Below are 19,565 nucleotides of genomic sequence, written 5' to 3'. Positions count from 1 at the left end.
CAGCAGTCCCAGTGGGCGGGGTTTATCAATTTAATGGGCGGGGCTAACTCAGAAATGAGATTTCCAATAAACAATGGAACTATAAAAGACAGCTGAATTTTTTTCTGAGCAGTATGCCAGGAATCCTTACAATGTGAAGGTCATTTACATGTATAAGCAGTACCCTCATAGATTTGAAATGATATTTATTGATAGAATAAAGCTTACACACCTACATAAATGAATTACACTGAACATTTATATTAAATCACAATTATCTTGGGTTTTTTGTGATTGATACTGGCTCCCATATTTATTTTCTATACAGAAAGTTAAAATTGAATTAATTATTTTTCACCAGAATTAGTTTTAAATAGATCTATTCATTATACATCATGGCTGATTTCCATACTATCAGGATACTATAAAGGCATTTTTAAAAAAGTATATATTAGGGCTTTTGAAAAATCCGATGCTAATTTAGCCAAGTAAAAAATATTTTTCAGAATTGATTGTTCTTTACTGACAAGTTAATTTAAGAATTATTTTTCTATTTGTAAATTGTATTAGTGACCAGTATAGAATCGTAAGATTATGTTCAACATTAATTAATCTTGAAAGAAATTTATAAACATTTCATTTATCTTTTTTATGTTTTACATTTTTTAGATAGATTGAAATTAGGGTCATTGATTATTGAGCAGCATGTTCAATGATGTGTAACAATGATACGTGAACCCAAATAACATGCATGATTGATTTTCTGCCCAAAGGCGATTGAAACCACAGGTGTTTATATCATTTTATTCATACACATTATCGGCGGGGTAAACAAAAGCAAAACAAAAAAAGAAATAAATCACAATTCCAGGTATTACAGGTTTTCAACTGTTTATTAATTTTTTTTAAATTTACTCTTTTAATAACTTACTCATTAATTAAAAACTAATTCATCTGTAAATTCCAGTATAATTGTTCACATTGCTCATGTTACGGAAGAATGGTGGAATAATTTCATTTCATTCCATAAAATAAATTGTTAGATTTTTATTTGAGGGTTGTATGTTATACCCTTTTAGCGTGGTGCTTGTAAAACGTCTAGCCTTTTCAATTAAAATATCTTATATCTAAATGAAATGATCGATTTTTTAAAAAGTGCCATATGAAAAGTTTGGGTGTTTAATTTCAGATTTAATAAGAAAAGAAATCTACATGTAGATATTTTTTCTCATGAGTAGTTTTATATACTTTAGAAATAAAAATCTCCTGACTTCCTTATATAACAACTTTATTTTTAAAAATATTATATATTACATTTGTGTAAATATACAATTCCTAAAACTATAAATTAACTATAATACATGTAATCTCCAGTTATTAAAAGATTTTAAGAAATCCTTGCGTAATAAACAGTTAAAACTCCTCTCTGCTGCAAGTAAACAAAACAATAGGGAGTCTGCAAATTCCAGATACACAAGGGGGCGGAGCTATCATGTCACTCAGAACCTTTGTCACACATGAGTGAACAAAGCAGTCCCAGAAAGCAGTCCCAGGGGCAGCTGGGACTGCTGGGACTGCTTTTCATAGCAGTCCCAGAGCAGTCCCACAGCGGTCTCAGAGCAGTCCCACAGCAGTCCCAGAGCAGTCCCACAGCAGTCCCAAAGCAGTCCCAGGGACTGCTTTCTGGGACTGCTTTGGTGTCAGGTTGGGTCTGGTCGGTACTGTAATGCATTTTTTACAATGTTATGAACAAAATGTAAAAGTTTTGGGAAGGTTTCGTCAGAAAGTGTTGAATAATTATTTCTGTGATAGGACAGTAGGATTCTAGCAGCACTTTTAATGGTACAGAGATGTTTTTACATAATTATTATTACAAATTGAAATTAATTTCCCCCCGAGGTAGTGTTGAACTTTTCACTTTTTCATTAAGGCATATTTTCTAATTATAGACGTTACGTGGTGACGTCATGGTGAAGTGGTTCATGTAGTATAAGTCCCATTGAAGTCTGTAGAATGCATATTTATAACAAAAGTTTTATGCTTGACTTTTATGATTTATTAGTGTTACATATTTATAATAAAGTCTTAATTCGCCGAATTCTGGTCCACGTGCTGCCTTAACATATCCGTGTATCCTTGGGCATTGAACAAACAAGAAATCTGTGAGCCAATACTCACTAGTAATACCCCCGCTTTGATTTGAAAACACACTATCATAATACAGTGTAATATATATACACAAGTTCTATTACGGGCAAATGCACAGGAAAATCTTAAGTTGAAATCGGATTCACATCAAAACTAATCCCACTATATAACATGTCTCAACAAAGAGTGTACTACATTTTCAAGCATCTGCGATGAGTAGTTGCAGAGAAAACTGCCACGAAATTCTGTTATGTATGAAACGAACAGACGCACAGACAAACAGAAAGTTGATATATGATTTGAACAAAAATGTATCCCAACGTATTGCATGACGCAGAGAAGATTGTATTAAAATTTCAAGTTTCTGCGATGAGAAGTTGCTGAGAAAACTGCGACGAAAATTTGTAACGTATGAAACGATCAGACGCACAGACAAACAGGAAGTTGACATTCGATTTCAACAAAAATGTATCCTAAGATATAGCATGCTTTAGAGAAGATTTAGTTAAAATTTCAAGCATCTGCGGTAAGTGGTTGCAAAGGAAACTGCGATGAAATTTTGTTACGGACAGACACACGGACGGACAGACAGCTAGACAGACAGACGGACACACAAGGGTAAAACAGTATACCCCCTTCTCCTTCAGAGCGGGGATATAATAAGTGTACCACTTAAAGGTTGATTCAGACTGCTTGAGATGGCACTAGACTGCCAAGACCACCTTTTAGTTACCAGTGATTTTGTTAGTTTTAAAGTTTCTAAAATTCTTTTAAGACAATTTAATAATCTTTTAATCTAGTTTTGGGGCAAAACCTTGCATCCGGCGAAGATGCAGATCACTTCCGGTTTAGTAAAATTTTATGCGAAGAATTCAAATTGTGATGACGAACATCCTACAGAAAAATGTTTTAAAGGTGGTGAAAGGTTGATCCAGATGTCAACATTCAAACAGCTGCCAATGGTTATTTTGCCACTGTTTTGTGTTTGTTTTAATCATTGAAACCGGTTAAAGGAGGCTGGGGGTTCAACAAATTAATCATAAATTAACCACCAGATTTAACTCATTTTTGGGGGAAGATACGATCTCTTAAGCTGCCAACTTTCAATTGGAAAAAGAAAACATTTATACATTTTAGTTTTAAAATTTGATCATTTTTGTTTATCTTTATATGGAGCTCTTCTTTTAAAGGAGACTAAAATAGTCTGAAATTGCTGCCACACCCCAGTCTCGTTGAAAATTTGATTATTACCTCAAAAAGATTCTAATCACACAAAACAAGTACCACAAAGTACATATTTCTTTTTTTAAACTTCGTCACGGGACGTTGGCTTTCGTTGGTGATAATTGATTTTCTCTTAGCAATTCTTGTGAAGACACACTGGTTATAATAATTTTAAAATAATATACCATTCTATCATGTATTTTTTAAATAAACATATTTATTAGGGTGAAAACCTCTTGTTTTTCTATGTGTACACGAAACTTTTCTTCAAAAATTTTTCCTAGTATCGTCATATCTCATTGAATTTGTTTATAAGCGATAGCGATGTTTGACAATAAAAGACAACTATTTGATTTGGTAATTGGTTATGTGCATTCAAATACTGGATTGCTGCGGGTAGATTAATCATCTGATAAATTTGACAATTGATGATACAGATTACAGAAGTCTGTGTTTAAGGTCAGACGACACGTTTCACAAATATAATGCATATAATGTATCTCTTGGTAATATATAAAAAATATTTATATATTTGTCATTCTCTTCATATTTCTACATTATTTCAAAAATGTTTTTTAATATAAGTACACCAAAATTGTGTTTTAGGCCAATTTGAAGATTACTCATAGGAGTTTTTAGCTCACCTGAGCCGAAGGCTCAAGTGAGCTTTTCTGATCAAAATTTGTCCGTTGTATGTCGTTGTCGTTGTTGTCGTAGTCGTTGTTGTCGTTGTCGTAAACTTTTCAAATTTTCATCTTCTTCTCAAGAACCACTGGGCCAATTTCAACCAAACTTGCTACAAAGTATCCTTGGGTAAAGGGGATTCAAGTTTATTCAAATGAAGGGCCACGCTCTTTTCCAAGGGGAGATAATAATGAATTTGAGAAAAAATTAATGCCATTTTAAAAAAATCTTCTTCTCAAGAATGACTGTACCATTAAAGATGAAACTTTTGTAGAATCATCCTCAGGTAGTGTAGATTCAAGTTTGTTCATATCATGACCCCTGGGGGTAGGGTGGGGCCAAAATGGCCGATCAAAGTTTTACATAGGAATATATAGGAGAAATCTTTTAAAATCTTCTTCATCAAGAACCACTGGGCCAGGAAAGATGAAACTCATGTGGAATCATCCTCAGGTATTGTAGATTCAAGTCTGTTCAAATCATGACCCCTGGGGGTAAGGTGGGGCCAAATTGGCCAATAAAATTTTTACATAGAAATATATAAGAAAAATCTTTAAAAATCTTCTTCACAAGAACCACTGGGCCAGGAAAGATGAAACTCACGTGGAATCATCGTCAGATATTGTAGATTCAAGTCTGTTCAAATCATGACCCCCAGAGTGGATGGGGCCAAAATGGTGGATGAAAGTTTTACATAGGAATATATAGGAAAAATCTTTTAAAATCTTCTTCTCAAGAAACACTGGGCCAGGAAAGATGAAACTCATGTGGATTCATCCTCAGATAGTGTAGATTCAAGTTTGTTCAAATTATGACCCCCAGGGCGTGGGTGGGGCCAAAATTGCTGATCAAAGTTTTATCTAAGAGAATATAGGAAGAATCGTGTGAAATTATCCTGAGGTAGTATAGATTCAAGTTTGTTTAAATCATGGCCCCCGGGGGTAAGATGGGGCCAAAATGGCCGAACAAAAATTAATTTTCATAGGAATATAAAGGGAAACCTTTTAAAATCTTCTTTTCAAGTACTTCAAAGCCATGATTAGTAATATTTATTAGGGGTGGAACGATACACAGGTCTTGCAATACGATACGTATCTCGATATATTAGCACGATACGATACCTATCTCGATATTATGATAAATCATAATAAAACTATTAAAAATAGTATTTTATTTCATTTTTTTGTCTTGACATTAACAATTTAAAACATGATGAATTATAAGACTATTCAAAAGAATTAGCATTTTATTTAATTTTTTTGTCTTGACATTAACTCAAAAAATTATTCTATTTCAAATCATGTGTGCTATGAAATTAATACTTGAAGTTCGTCAACTTCATTGACTAAAACTTTACAAAAACAATAGTACAGGACAATTGTACATATTACCAAATTTCTATTAATAAATTGTTTACAATTAGTTGTGTAGTTTATCAACGAACTATGTCTAAAAATTCATTTTAAAAAATCACATTTACATTATTATTAATTGCTGAAAATCTGTAGCCAAGTTGAGATTACAAAAAAAAAGTATGAATGGACTAACAATTAATACTATTAAATGTTCTGGAAACGATACTTTTCTGTGTATAACACACTTTGCACACTGAACTTTTCTTGTCCTATCTTCCGAGGCTGCTTAAAAGTGAAAACGTATTACCGCTAATCAATGGCTTATTAGTTTTAAAGTGTGTTTTCAATATCAACATCATCTCTTCGATTCGTACAGGCCGCCATTTTCAAGAACAGGAACTTTCATTTTCAAATTTTGGATAGGTTGTTCGTGTATCGTTTCGTATCGATATTTGAATGCTTGTATCGTAAACCGTACCTTAAAGGAAAATATCGATATGTATCGGTGTATCGGTATATTGTCTCACCCCTAATATTTATGTAGAATTATCCTGAGGTAGTGTAGATTCTAGTTCGTCCAAATCATGATATGTGGTTTTTCCTAGCTGATGTGCTCAGGTGAGCGCTGTGGCCCCTGGACCTCTTGTTTTTAAAATATGACCCAATGGTATCTTGGCAAAATGCCTGGTAAGGTACCCTAATTTTTTGTGAGGAAACTTGTTTAAGTACCTTTACTTAATGACAAATTCTTAGGAAAAATTATATTCTGTATGTTCTAGGAACGTGTCGTCAGACCTTAAAATAACTTTATGAGTGTTTCGCTTATTTTACATTTCTTTACTAGAGGCAACTCTTTTGACATTTCTATGTCAGTAAAACGAATAGCTTAAGTTTTTCAACTATAGTTGATACATGTAGTTTGTCCTGAATTAAAATTTCATTTGGAATAAAACCAAATTTCAGCTTAGCTTTTTAAACTTACATGTATTTAATTCTGTTTTTTCTTCCTTCCACACACATGCTATTATGACTATTCAGAAATGCATGTTATTACTGATTAGTTGACAAGATTCTTGTCATTTTTAAAAGTTAAAATCAATTGCAACAGTAGGGTATTATACATTTATTGCATAACAATGAGGGAAATATAAAGATTAATTATGTAGCTAACGAAATAATTCGGATATCTTTGATTGTTATAATATGTCCTTAATGAATCTTCAGAACGCTGTGACATATTTCCGCGGAGAAATTGTGTTCGCGTACATAGCGAAAATTAATTCCTCGCGGAAAAACGTACGTGTACAGTACTACCACAAATCTAAATTTTAGAATTTTAGAGTTCAATATCTTGATATCTTAATTGACGGGTCTTGGTAGATTTGCACACGAACAATAGTTTCATGCTTTAAATATAATTTCAGAGAAGACAAAGCTCTATTCCTTATATCTTTTTATCATATTCATTAAGGTGATACGCAAAATAGTCTGAACTGAACTTTTTTGGGTTCTTCCCTGGAGTTGAAAAGTTCCACTAAATGAAGGACCTGTGCACAATTTTTTTAATGTCTGTATATTGATTTGTACACGTATTCGCATACAATCTTTGATTTAAAAAAATCTGGAACTGATGATTTATAATTTTTGTATATTGTTATTTGAATAATGCCAAAAAAGTAAATATTCGATATCTTTTCAAAGCCCTTAGTAACGTATGCTGATTTTTTGTCGAAGAAAATGTAATGATTTTATAAGTTTAAATTTATAATATCTTGGAAAATTATCAGTAGGTAAGGTACGTTGTATATGTCCTTAAGATTGAGCACAGTTTTGAGAGGAAAATTACATAATGCTAAAATCGATTCCGATATATACAGATTAGGTAAAATAACACAAAGATAACAAACATATAACATTAAAATTTCATAAAGATGTCTTCACCCGTGCGGGGCACTTGTAAGGGTGTCTGGTCTAGAGTCGTGAAGTAAAGTGGTGGCGTCTCTATATGAGTGAAAAAAATCTCGAGAGGGTTGTTAAACAATATACAATCAATCATTGAGATGTCTGGTTAACACCGGTTTGGGACATATGAAAAAAACTCCTCAAACGTTAAGATTGTGATACAAAAGATGATATATCCAGAGTTGTAGAGCAGTTTCCTAAGTCAAAATACTCAGTAGCGATTTACAGCCCTTAAGGTATGTCTTTCATTCTTATCAAAGTTAAAAGGATAACAAATGAAATTATTACATACTTTGTAAGCTATAAATCCATCTCATGCTCCAAAGTCACAAGTATAATATATTTTTTTAAATAATATCGTTTATTATTATATTTGTAAATATCAATTATACATTTGTAAAGGAATTCTGCAGTATCAGCATTTTAGATTCTATACCAATCCTCCAGGATATGTATTTGTAAAAAGTCCAGCCGATTCAGAGGAAACCAAAGTCTTCCTTCTTAAGGTATACCTTGACTCAGATGACTAAAAATTCCACTGATAAGAACGAAAAACCACTTATTGCACATTATACAGCTATGATTCTTGTGTAAAATTTCAGTTTCAAATAACTAGGTCAATTATCTCGTTTCATGCTAGTGGCCCCTGTGTATTTCTCAGGAAACACCTCAATTTTTCACTCTATGACCGTTTTTTTTTCTTAACTCACAAGATATTACAAGCAACAAAACTCTTTAAATAATAAAATACTATATAGCAATAGAACAGAGTTGCTCCATGTAAAGAAATGAGTAGATTTCGGGCCATAAACGTGATAATTATTACAGTCCGAATTTCCTCTTCCCTATTTATATTTTTCCCCTATTTTAATCCAATATACAAATATCTGACTGATAGGAACTCTAAATTATTTACAGCCTCAAGTTGCTTTTGTTACGCTGCTCCTTGTCGTGATCGGAAAATAACAGAAACGGCTTCTTTTGACGAAAAACCATGAAATAACATTTAAAAACTATAACAATCCATCAGCCAAGATCATATATGAATCTTATCAATAAATTTATGTAAATTATTCCTTAATAAATAAGTGAAATAAAATTAGAATTTACAAATAATTTGTAAATAAACTTTGCTGCCTTGTTTCACCAAATAGCATTGTGACAATGTGACTTCAATCTAAACTGCTTGTATAAGAGATACAAGCCAGAAAGAAGCCTAATCAAATGGGTCTTACAGATCAATGAAGGGTTCAGCGTTTTTCCTGGCTCAGAAAGCCATTGAGTTGTGAGGAATCACCCAAGAAACCATTTATAATCAAACTTGCCACAAGACATCCTGTCAAAATGCGATTTGGTATAGCAAAGCAGCCAGGAATTAAACTTTTAGATTTTTTTATATATCCTCGGGCAGTAACAAATTTAGGAACAATCTAGAAATTCATTTGGAGGGTCTCAATTTTTAATGTTGAGGGTGTAAATTCTACCTTTATTTTCTCCATTTCAATTAAATACTGCTTTTTAAAACATTTTTCATTGAGGACAGATGATACAAACAAAAAATGAATGCCTGGGTTTGTATATATTTTTTGGTCTTATTTCGTTGAAAATGATGTAAAAATTAGATTTCTAGAATATAAAGAAATTGTAAACTTTCTATGATGTTCAAAAGTATGCCTCTCTGAAGCCATCCTTATTAATCCATACAAATATTTTCCACTTCAAATCCTTTTTTTTTTGAGAATTTGAATTAAAACTACGCGGTTAAACTTATTCATTTAAACATGACTCAAGTTGTTATTTTCATTATTTTGGTAAAAGTTTTGTTTGCATCATCTGTATTTAAGTTAAAACTTTCCTCATCCTGAAATCCACTTTTATTTACTTTTCTATATAAGATTAAATAGATGTCACTTTAGTTTATGCTACCATGTAACTTACACCTATATATGCTGTAAACATGAACAGCATGTAGATATGTGCTAAACATATAGCTTTTATCTGGTTACTAAGCTACTGCTGTAATTCATATCAGATTGTATAAGTAATTAATTACAAAGGTCCTTCATAAACCTCAGATCCCGTGGGGATCCGGGTTAGAATAGGTCCTCAGTACCCCCTTGCTTGTCGTAAAAGGCGGCTAAATGGGGCGGTCCTTCGGATGAGACCGTATAAACCGAGGCCCCGTGTCACAGCAGGTGTGGCACGATAAAGAACCCTCCCTGCTCAATGGCCCTAAGTGCCGAGCATAGGCCCAAATTTGCAGCCCTTCACCGGCAATGGTGACGTCTCCATATCAGTGAAATATTCTGGAGAGGGACGTTAAACAGTATACAATCAATCAATCAATCATAAACCTCAGAATTTTGTATGAATGCGTTCAACATAGATGTAACTTACTTGTCTAATTGCACACTGTGTCAGTAAAAAATGTGTAACATCATATATTTATTTTACTCTGATTTGTTATGCTTTGTAGATAGTCCTGCCTCTCTATGTATCTGTATACACGCACTTTCTTTTCCCCGCCGTATAATCCAACCCAAAGAAGATGAGATTTGTCGTCATAACTCAGGCCCATTGGTCCGTTTATCCCTTGTGGTCTTGTCAGTATCAGTGACAGAAAGTGACCGTCCCTGTCAATCATATGAATTGTGCTGGTGATAAAATCACACACCAAAATGTGTGACAGCGCGTCAGTACAGATTCCTTGTGGAAAAAGTCCTGATCCTGACGGAGGACCTGAGTAGGAGAAACGGGGTCTTCCTTCATAATCTGTCACCACTACAGCATGATGGCCAAGGTCAGACACAATAACATCTCCATTGTTGTTCTCTGTGATGTAGATAGGATCATAATACAGTTTCTGGCCTGTGTTTCCATGCTGTATTATCTGTTTGAGTTGTCCACTGCCATTATAGCGTGCTATTATGCCTTTTTTGTAGGACCATATACCGACCAGCAAATCGCCATTGAGGTGGGAGGAGTAGATGCACTTTGGTTCCCATTCTTCTGTTTTCTTTATCAGTGTAGTCTTTGTTCTATTATCTTGTGAGAGTTTGATAATGTTACCATCCCTGTCTATGTAAATAAGATCACCAGTAAGATTCACTGTGTGTTGTCCCCTCATGCTCATTACATTTGTCATATGTAGTATATCACCCTCTGAGTTTATCAAGATAATATTTTTACCATCATGATCACCGATCCAGACTCGGTCTGGTGTCACACAGGAAATATGACATATATCACCTGGTACTGTGACAGACCTGTGTAACACAGGGTTAGACATCAGTTTCAGCTGACTTTCCTTTTTCACTCGTCTTTTTCCCGTCTCTATGATTTGGATTTCACCCAGTAAATCAGTCACAGCCTCATTGTTTATATCTTCATTCAAGCAGACCAGGGCGTATTGTGTGAGACTAGGAGTGTCCTTAAACCCTTGTACAAGAGTTCTCTTTAGGAATATAAGGGATTCTAGTCTGTTTACCAAATGGTCAGATCTGTGTTCAAAGGTTTCTATACAGGCAAGATGTCTGATTATTTTCATCCTCTGCTGTTGTAAACTTTGAATAAATTGTTTGCATCTGATTTTAACATCACACATGACAGCGTCTATGACGTTACTTAGATATAGTTTCTGGGCTTTTATTAAAATTTTTGTCTGATTGTTGGAGATTTCTGTGTGACAAGTTTTTAGATCAGATCTGATTCCTGCCAAAAGACAACTGTTGTTATAGAGAGTCTCACTTCTGATGTTGTGAATGATTTCTTTATAATGCTGTCTGTTTGCTTTATATGCTACTCTTATATCCAGTATATTGTGATTTCTGTGTTCTTTACATTGAAAACAGACTGGAAGTTCACATGAGTGACAGAACATTTCATAGATTTTTTCTGGATGTCTCGCACAGATCTCTTGTTTTGGGATGTATTTAAACTTCTCCCGATAAATTATAACATCATGGTATATGGTATCGAGATTTATAACATGCTTCTCTTTACACTGTAGACATAGGTCATGTTTACACGTGTTACAGTAGAATTCTGTGCCCCACTGACATTGAGAACACTGTTTTACTTTACACTGGGTGCTGGATCCTAGAACATCCATGATTTTCAGTTATTATGTAGTTGTTATGTTCACAGTCAGCTGAAACTAAATAAATCAAATAAATGTATCAAACGCATATTTTATAACATTATAAAGCATATAAAAGTTTAAAAAGGAAAAGATGGACTTAACAACAAAACTTTATTTACGCAAACTTTTGAAATACTTGAAAAGTAATTTACACTGTGTATTTACAATATTTATATATGTCACCTTCAAGTTGCAAAACTATACATGTAATTTATTATGATTTTGTATGAGGGCAACATAAGTTTTGACGGACCAAAAAACTTGAAATGTTTTCCCGTAAGGCCGAAGTCAACAGTTTTAGTTAAATGTTCAGCAATTGCATTCTGTCCGAGACCTTTTTCAATAATTAAATTTCTTGTTAATATACTACACGGTATTTACTTTTTATTACGACGCATCTTCCGGGGACCTCCATACTCGCAATGTATTGGCAATGTGGATGACATATTGTTTATGATTCTGAAACTGTTGGATTCTTAAAGGTCATACGAAACAGTTCATAACACTAGGATTTTACTTTTTAAACATAAAGACTGATTTGAAAGAATGTTAAATTACGTTCGGTTATAAAATTGCTTTTGCTTTACAGAAAAAATGAAGACCTAAAGTTGTCCACTTGATAAATTCGTTACCCGCTTATCGTTCTTGATTTTGTGTTTGTATGACGTCAAAAAGACCCATAGATGTAAACAACGCATTAAATCTAGTGTAATTTTACTGTATTTTATTGAGTTAATTTTAGGTTTTTTTTGTGGATATAAATGTGATTTTGTTTAAGATGAGCTATCTGATTATAAAAAACAGTTTACTTCATTTGAACCTATCGTTAATTGGACAGAGTAATTGAAAGTGAGAGCTATTCATAGTATGATGATCCCGATGAAAACCCCGTTGAAATCAAGGTATTTCACCCCAACCAAGATTACATATACTTATTTAAAACTGATACCTTAGAAGCAACAATCTTCTTGTTTATATATATATATATATATATATATATACGTACATGAATATGATATACCGGTATGATGTACCCCCACATACGTAGATCGCTTAACACGAGAATTAGTAAAAATAGAAATAGGAGATCTATGGACACATCCTTAGGTAGTGTAGATTCAAGTTTGTTCAAATCATGACCTCTGAGGGTAGGACAGGGCCAAAATGGCCGACCAAAGTTTTACATGGAAATATATTGGAAAATTCTTTAATAATCTTCTTCTCAAGAATGGCAAAACCATAATAGATCATATTTTATGGAAGCATCCTTAGGTAGAATAGATTCAAGTTAGTTCAAATCATGACCCCGGGGGTAGGGCAGGGCCAAAATGGCCGACAAAGGTATATGGGAAAATTCTTTAAAAGTCTTCTTCTCAAGAATAGAAAAGCCATAATTGATCATATTTATATGAAAGCATCCTCAGGTAGTGTAGATTCAAGTTTAAATCATGAACCTCGGGGGTAGAGCGGGGCCAAAATGCCGACCAAAGTTTTACATAGAAATATATAGGAAAATTCTTTAAAAGTCTTCTTAAGAATGACAAAGCCATAATTGATCATATTTATATGGAAGCATCCTCAGGTAGTGTAGATTCAGATTTGTTCAAATCATGACCCCTGGGGTAGGGCGGGGCTAATCTTTAAAAATCTTAATAAGAATAACAAAGCCATAATTGATCATATTTATATGGAAGAATGCTTAGGTACATGTAGTGTACATTCAGGTTTTTTTTTCAAATCATGACCCCCGGGGATAGGGTGGGGCCAAAATGGCCGACCAAAGTTTTCCAAAATATATACAGGAATTTAAAAAAAAAATCTTTTTCTTAAGAATTGAAAAGCCATAACTGGTCATATTTATATGTAAGCGTCCTTAGGTTGTGTAGTTTCAAGTTTGTTCAAATCATGACCCTGGGGGTATGGCGGAGCTACAATGGCCAATAAAGTTTTACATAGACATATATAGCAAAACTCTTTTAAATTCATGTTCTAAAGAATACCAAAGCCATGATTGGTCATGGGACTACTTTTTAATTCAAAATTTTCAATGATAAACCAATTTCTACTTTTGTTGCTTGCAACAATGCTCAGGTGAGCGATGTGGCCCATGGGCCTCTTGTTTTGTATACGATAATGCATTTCCCTTATTAGCTCACCTGAGCCGAAGGCTCAAGTGAGCTTTTCTGATCACAGTTTGTCCAGCGTCCGTCCGTCCGTCTGTCTGTAAACTTTTCACTTCTTCTCAAGAACCACTGGGCCAATTTCAACCAAACTTACCACAAAGCATCCTTGGGTGAAGGGGATTCAAGTTACTTCAAATGAAGGGCCACGCCTTCATTCAAGGGGAGATAATTAAGAATTTGTGAAAATTTGATGGTATGTTTAAAAAAAAATTTCTTCTCAAGGACCACTGTGCCAGGAAAGATGAAACTTATGGAGAAACATCCTCAGGTAGTGTAGATTTAAGTTTGTTCAAATCATGATAGGGCGGGACCACAATGACCGACCAAAGTTTTATATAGAAATGCATAGGAAAACTCTTCAAAAATCTTCTTCTCAAGAAGATTCAAATTTGTTTAAATCATGACCCCCGGGGGTAGGGCAGGGCCACAATGGCCGACCAAAGTTTATTTAAGGAATCACTGTCTAGTTTTGAGAGTATGCCAGGGCATCAACAATAGCGGGAAACATGGGATAATTTGCATAACGGGAGAAGCCCGTTATGCTAAAATTATTCCATGTTTCCCACTATTGTTGATGTCCCTTGCATACTATACGACATGTAACTAGACAGTGATTCCTTATATTTCCAGTTTTACTTAAAATAACCATCTTAAAATAAATCGAAATACCGTCTAATTTAGTAGATTTTAAAATGCACGAGGCCCCATGACGTCAACTTTTACTATAAAAAATAGTCCCCCCAAAACACGAAACAAATTTATTGATAATTCAGTTACCATAGTCAAATATCAAAATTTATAAAATAAACTACAAAAGAATTTTAAACTATGATCAAACTAATCTTGTTAAACTTTAATTATATAAGTGACCTAGATTTAGTTTGTCGGAAGCACAGACACATGTGTAGACAAACGGTTCACTTCGCCGCCGCCATATTGAATGCAATGTTGCAGTTGATGAAACGGGAATTGGTCAGCATGGTCAGGAAACCGATTTGTATGGATGTTAAAAAAACAAAGGAAGTTTAGTTGCTTAAAGAATTTGGATGGTAATGGCTGAGGGACGATGTTTGTATCAAGGGATGGAGTACGTGTAGCCCCAGATAGCAAGACTACATCGGGCCAACGTTGGTCGATGGTTGGTAGGTTGGTATAGTGTTGGTGTTTGGCTGTTAATGTCGGTCCAACGTTAGACCAATAGATGATATGTTGGCATGAAAGCCGGTCTGTCGGTACTGGTTATGTGATATTGGGCCAATGTTGGCCCATTGTAGTAAATGTTGGCATGAAATGTGGCCACTATATATTGGGACTTCAGTGTTGGCCCAACGTTGGCCCGACCGAGTAGACGTTGGCATAAATTAAGACCATTGCGTGTTGGGATGTATAATGTTGGCCCATCTTAGGGCCAACCAAGTAATGTTGACATGAAACATGGCCAATGTGTGTTGGGCATGTAATTATCGGTCCAATGTTGGCCCAATGTAGTTAATGTTGGCATGAAATGTGGCCACTATATGTTGGGAATATAATGTTGGTCCAGCGTAGGTCCGACCGAGTAGATATTGGCACCATTAAATTAAAACCATTGCAACTGGAGATCCACAATTTTGGCCAAACATAGCGCCAACCAAGTAATGGTGACATGAAACATGGCAATGTGTGTTGGGCATGTAATCATATCTGTCCAATGTTGGCAAAATGAAGTAAATTTTGATTATCAAAGACCTATGTATATAATAAACAAATGCTACGTATTTAAGTTTAATGTTTTATTCGAGTTGGCAGGTATTGTCCACAGTGGTCTACACAACAGTGGGGCAGCCGGCAAAATGGCATACCCCCAACATCAACATAAGTTGTGCCCTCCCTGACGGGAAAAGTAGCACGCTGGGTTGACCTCATTCGTGCTACGGACACATTTCAACACAAATTATCTTTTATAATTATATTATTTTGATTTAGCTTTAAATTGTATAAGATATAATTTTCAAAGTCAACATCACATATATCAACATCAACCATCACATATATCAACATCAACCACAAAAAGTCAACAAAATCAACAGTTCAATGGTTAAATTGAAGGTGACGATTTCGCTACATGGGCACCGTAGGTGCCCACCGCCACCTGGTGGGGGTAGGCAACTTCAATTTAACCACCCACCATGGACTCCTAGCCTACTCAAAACCCTCAACAACCCATCCATCGTGAACATCACTCTCTCTCATTGCCAACCCACAGTAGAATTATCCTGCATTAAAATAACTTTGGTCTCCCTTCAGATTAATTGGGCCTACCCCCCCCCCCCCTGAATTTATATCTTTCCAAGTTTTTGCTTTGGGTCTTAGATTCCGTTATTAATATCCAGCTGGCAAGAGAGAACTGGATGTAAGAATGTAAGAAAATTATGTAGAAAATAAGTTTTATTTAGATTCCCCTTCCCCCTTTTTATTTATTTGTTTATAAATTTGAATTTTATTTCTTATTTATTTATTTTTTAGGTGATAAAATACTTTCAAGCAGAGATTAGAAACAAGATGAATGAGCACCTTTACTCTTTAACCCCCCCCCCCCCCCTCCCTTTCCCTTTCAGCATGATTATGCTGTTCCTGTATTGTTGACAATAATTTTAAGTGTTCACATGCCCAATTTGTAAACTGCAGAACATGTTTTGTGATATTTGGTAATGTATCTTGCCAGTTCTGAGGGAATGATGATATATACATGTACCACTTATTTTGAAAAGCAAACTCTTCAAAGGACCATTTAAAATTGATTAACAAACCAAGACACATAATGGAGGACTTTGTATTTAATGCCCATTTGTAAATGTAGTTAGACTGCAGCAGACATTGAAGGCACACATGACTAAATCCTTTATTCTAAACCCCTTCCCAGCTGATGCTCTATCAAAAATGCATGATCTTTTAACACCTTAAGCTCCCCCCCCCCCCCCCCCCCCGCAAAAATATGTTATGGAATAGGGTTTTTAAATGATAGACTTAAAAATCTTTTTAAGACTGTAGAAGATGGATATATGATAGACAGTGTAAAAATTAATATGCTTAGTCAGTGGAAACCTATCCTATATCTAATACCCTAAAATGCTGGAGAAGTTTATCTAATCTTAATACTATGAATCTTGTAACTCCTACACACATGTGGATTTGTATTTGTATCCCCTAGCTAACCTGTATTTGTACCCACTAGCTAATACAAGGATGTAAACTGCATGTACATATATATGCCCCCACTAATGCATCTTAATCCCATATGAAATAAAAGTGTCAAGCAACATAAAATAATTACTAGTATGCTACTTGTAACTGCTCAGATGAGAGATAAACACCTATCATATTACTTGCAAATGGCACCTGGGTTTGAACTGATATTTTCAATGGGAAAATGCCCCCTGAGATATGCATATGTGTCTTAATTTCCAAAAGTAAGCACATACTATTAAAAAGAAAATATTGTAGGAAATGGTTTGGATTGTAACCTAGCCTGTGGAACAATATGTGTTAACCCCCCTCCCCCCCCTGCTGTTAGGTAGTCAGGTAATCTCGCCTTTAGTGCTTATTAGTGATAAAGAAAACTGGTTACCTAAACAATTTACCCTTTGCCAGTTTAAAACTGTAAATATAGAATTTTAACTGAAGCAACTTTTATCTGTGTGAAATAGCAATTCTTAACAACTTAGAGACACAGCAGAAACCAACACTGACAAAAAAGCCCCAATTTGAACCTTATAAATCTCACTATAACCCTTTCTATTTTATTTATTATTGATTTATTTATTATTGTTGCATGACCATTCATACAGCATATGCCATATTAGGAAAATACATAGAAAGTACCAGCACTGTGAGCTGTGTTCAAATGAGCCTGCATATGCATTGACTGTAGCACCTGAAGAACTCTGTAAATTGTCCCTCATTCCCAATGCCAAATTGAATAACGAGTTAAACTGGTAAAAGTTCAGGAAATTTGAGTTGCAATTCCTATTTTAAGGTTCACTTTCCCCAATGAGAAAGATAACTCAATAACTCAAAGGAATAAATGTTAATAATGTTAATTTCCTAATACCGGTACTCTTGACAATTTATTTATTTCACAGTGCTTCAATTAGCCTATAAATTATTATTATTTAACTTCTTTTTATAGTCTTTTATTTGTAGAATTGTATTTCAATACCCAAAGTTCTCTTCTTGTATAGATATTAAACAAGTGACTAGACCCATTTTTTAGGACATTGTCAGGAAATAAAAGCCCATGCTGAAATTAATCTCTGTGTAAATAATCAACATTTGTGAAATAATCTACATATAATAAATTAGTAAAATAAGTACCTGATTTTTTATGTTAACTTAAAATGGTACAAAACTTTTCATTTACTAAACACAACTTTATGGATACAAGGCCTTTTTGCTGTTAAGGGGTGAGAAGACATTAAGGAGGCTAGGGGTCAACAATTATTAACCACCAGATACAATCTAAATTTTGGGATATGATATCTTAAGCTGTTAACTATCATTTGGCAAAGAAAAATTTCATAAATTTTAGCTTTAAAATTTGATCAGTTACATCTTATTGAGCTCTTCTTTTAAAGGAGATCCAAATAGCCTAAAAATGGCCACAACCACCCAGCCCCTTTAAATGTATGTGTTTATATTGTGTTATCATCAAACCTTCTAAATTAAGGTAAAGGCGCTGTTAAGAGAAATTCATGATTATGCTCATGTACACTGATGATGGCTTCCAAGGCACGAACAGCATGGCCTTCTTTTATTTCCTCTCTGTATAATTTTAACTACACCATAGACCAAAATGACAACACAGAATTTATGCGAAACATGCCCTTCACCCCATCTTACTTAATCTGAACCCTTTGATATATATTAACCAGCAAAATAGTAGCTAGCCTTGCTAGATATTACATGTAGTTAATTTAAATAAAATTTGGAGAATCCTATTTATATAAACTGTTACTAATGAACCATTGAATTCCTAAATTACTATGCCCACATTGTTATTGTTCTTGTTGAATATGAAGTTGTCTTCCCTATCAAGCCCCTTAAGAGAAGTGATATCCGAATAGGTGAAGATGCTGCTGGTCCTAATATATTATTATTATGTGGATTCGACAGACAATGTACAATTCAACTCTGGTGCATGTTACCTATGCCGGGTATGCCTCCCAGATTTTACAGCCTGAATTGTTGATTGTAGTGCCTCCATCCAACTGAATTTTTTGACTCAAAATCTATTTACTTTTTTAGTCATCATTCATATTTACTTACCTTGAGTTTTGTCATATAGCATGTGTACAACTGTAAATATGTCTAAACAAATACACATCTTACTTGATGTTTCATTCATATCATAAAATGCATTATTGTAATGTTACATTCAAAAGCACCAAAACTTATGTATTTTATTTCAAACTATTTTATTTCACAATAGATTACTGCCTTTGTCGCAATTGCATATCTTTCATGCCTCTCTTTGGACCCTTGTCAAAGTTGAATGGCCTTGATTGAAATTTATATACTTTGATTAGAGTTCTGCCCCTTTGTGAATCTAGCTAAATAACATTTCTAAAGATTTGCCAAACTTAATTTTATTACTTCTCAATCTGTATTTTTTATTTATTTATTTATTTATTCACTGTTTTTAGGACAAAAGGTAGACTGGTATGGCACAGCTAGGGTAACCCTATCCTTGAACATTTATTTTTATAAAATTCACTCAATATTTTAAACAAACTGATAAATGCACCAAACCCAAAGTTACAAAAGCATACTCATACTGCAAGAATTATAATTATGGCTATTCCCATTTTTAAATCCCTTAAAGATAAGCTAAGGGATTTAAGTAACTAAATA

At 34.2% G+C, this 19,565-nt stretch overlaps 2 protein-coding genes across 2 annotated transcripts; both read right to left on the bottom strand.

Moving 5' to 3' along the window:
• Nucleotides 1–9,789: 9,789 nt before the first annotated feature.
• On the bottom strand, nt 9,790–10,660 carry LOC134274550 (uncharacterized). Its single transcript, XM_062756823.1, has one exon. The coding sequence runs from the start codon at nt 10,639–10,641 to the stop codon at nt 9,790–9,792; it is 852 nt and encodes a 283-aa protein (XP_062612807.1). The 5' UTR covers nt 10,642–10,660.
• Nucleotides 10,661–10,665: 5 nt separating this feature from the next.
• Nucleotides 10,666–11,511, bottom strand: LOC134274549 (E3 ubiquitin-protein ligase TRIM45-like; the record flags this gene model as incomplete). The annotated part of the gene is made up of 1 exon (XM_062756821.1): nt 10,666–11,511. A coding segment is annotated over exon 1 (798 nt), but the record flags the coding sequence as incomplete, so codon positions are not given.
• Nucleotides 11,512–19,565: the final 8,054 nt, after the last annotated feature.

The sequence above is a fragment of the Saccostrea cucullata genome, unplaced genomic scaffold (assembly GCF_032062105.1).
Source record: "Saccostrea cucullata isolate Sc308-1 unplaced genomic scaffold, CSIRO_AGI_Scuc_v1 ctg2876, whole genome shotgun sequence".
NCBI lineage: Eukaryota > Metazoa > Mollusca > Bivalvia > Ostreida > Ostreidae > Saccostrea > Saccostrea cuccullata.
The sequence above is the reverse complement of the archived record's forward strand: the minus strand, read 5'-3'. Positions and strand labels throughout refer to the sequence as shown.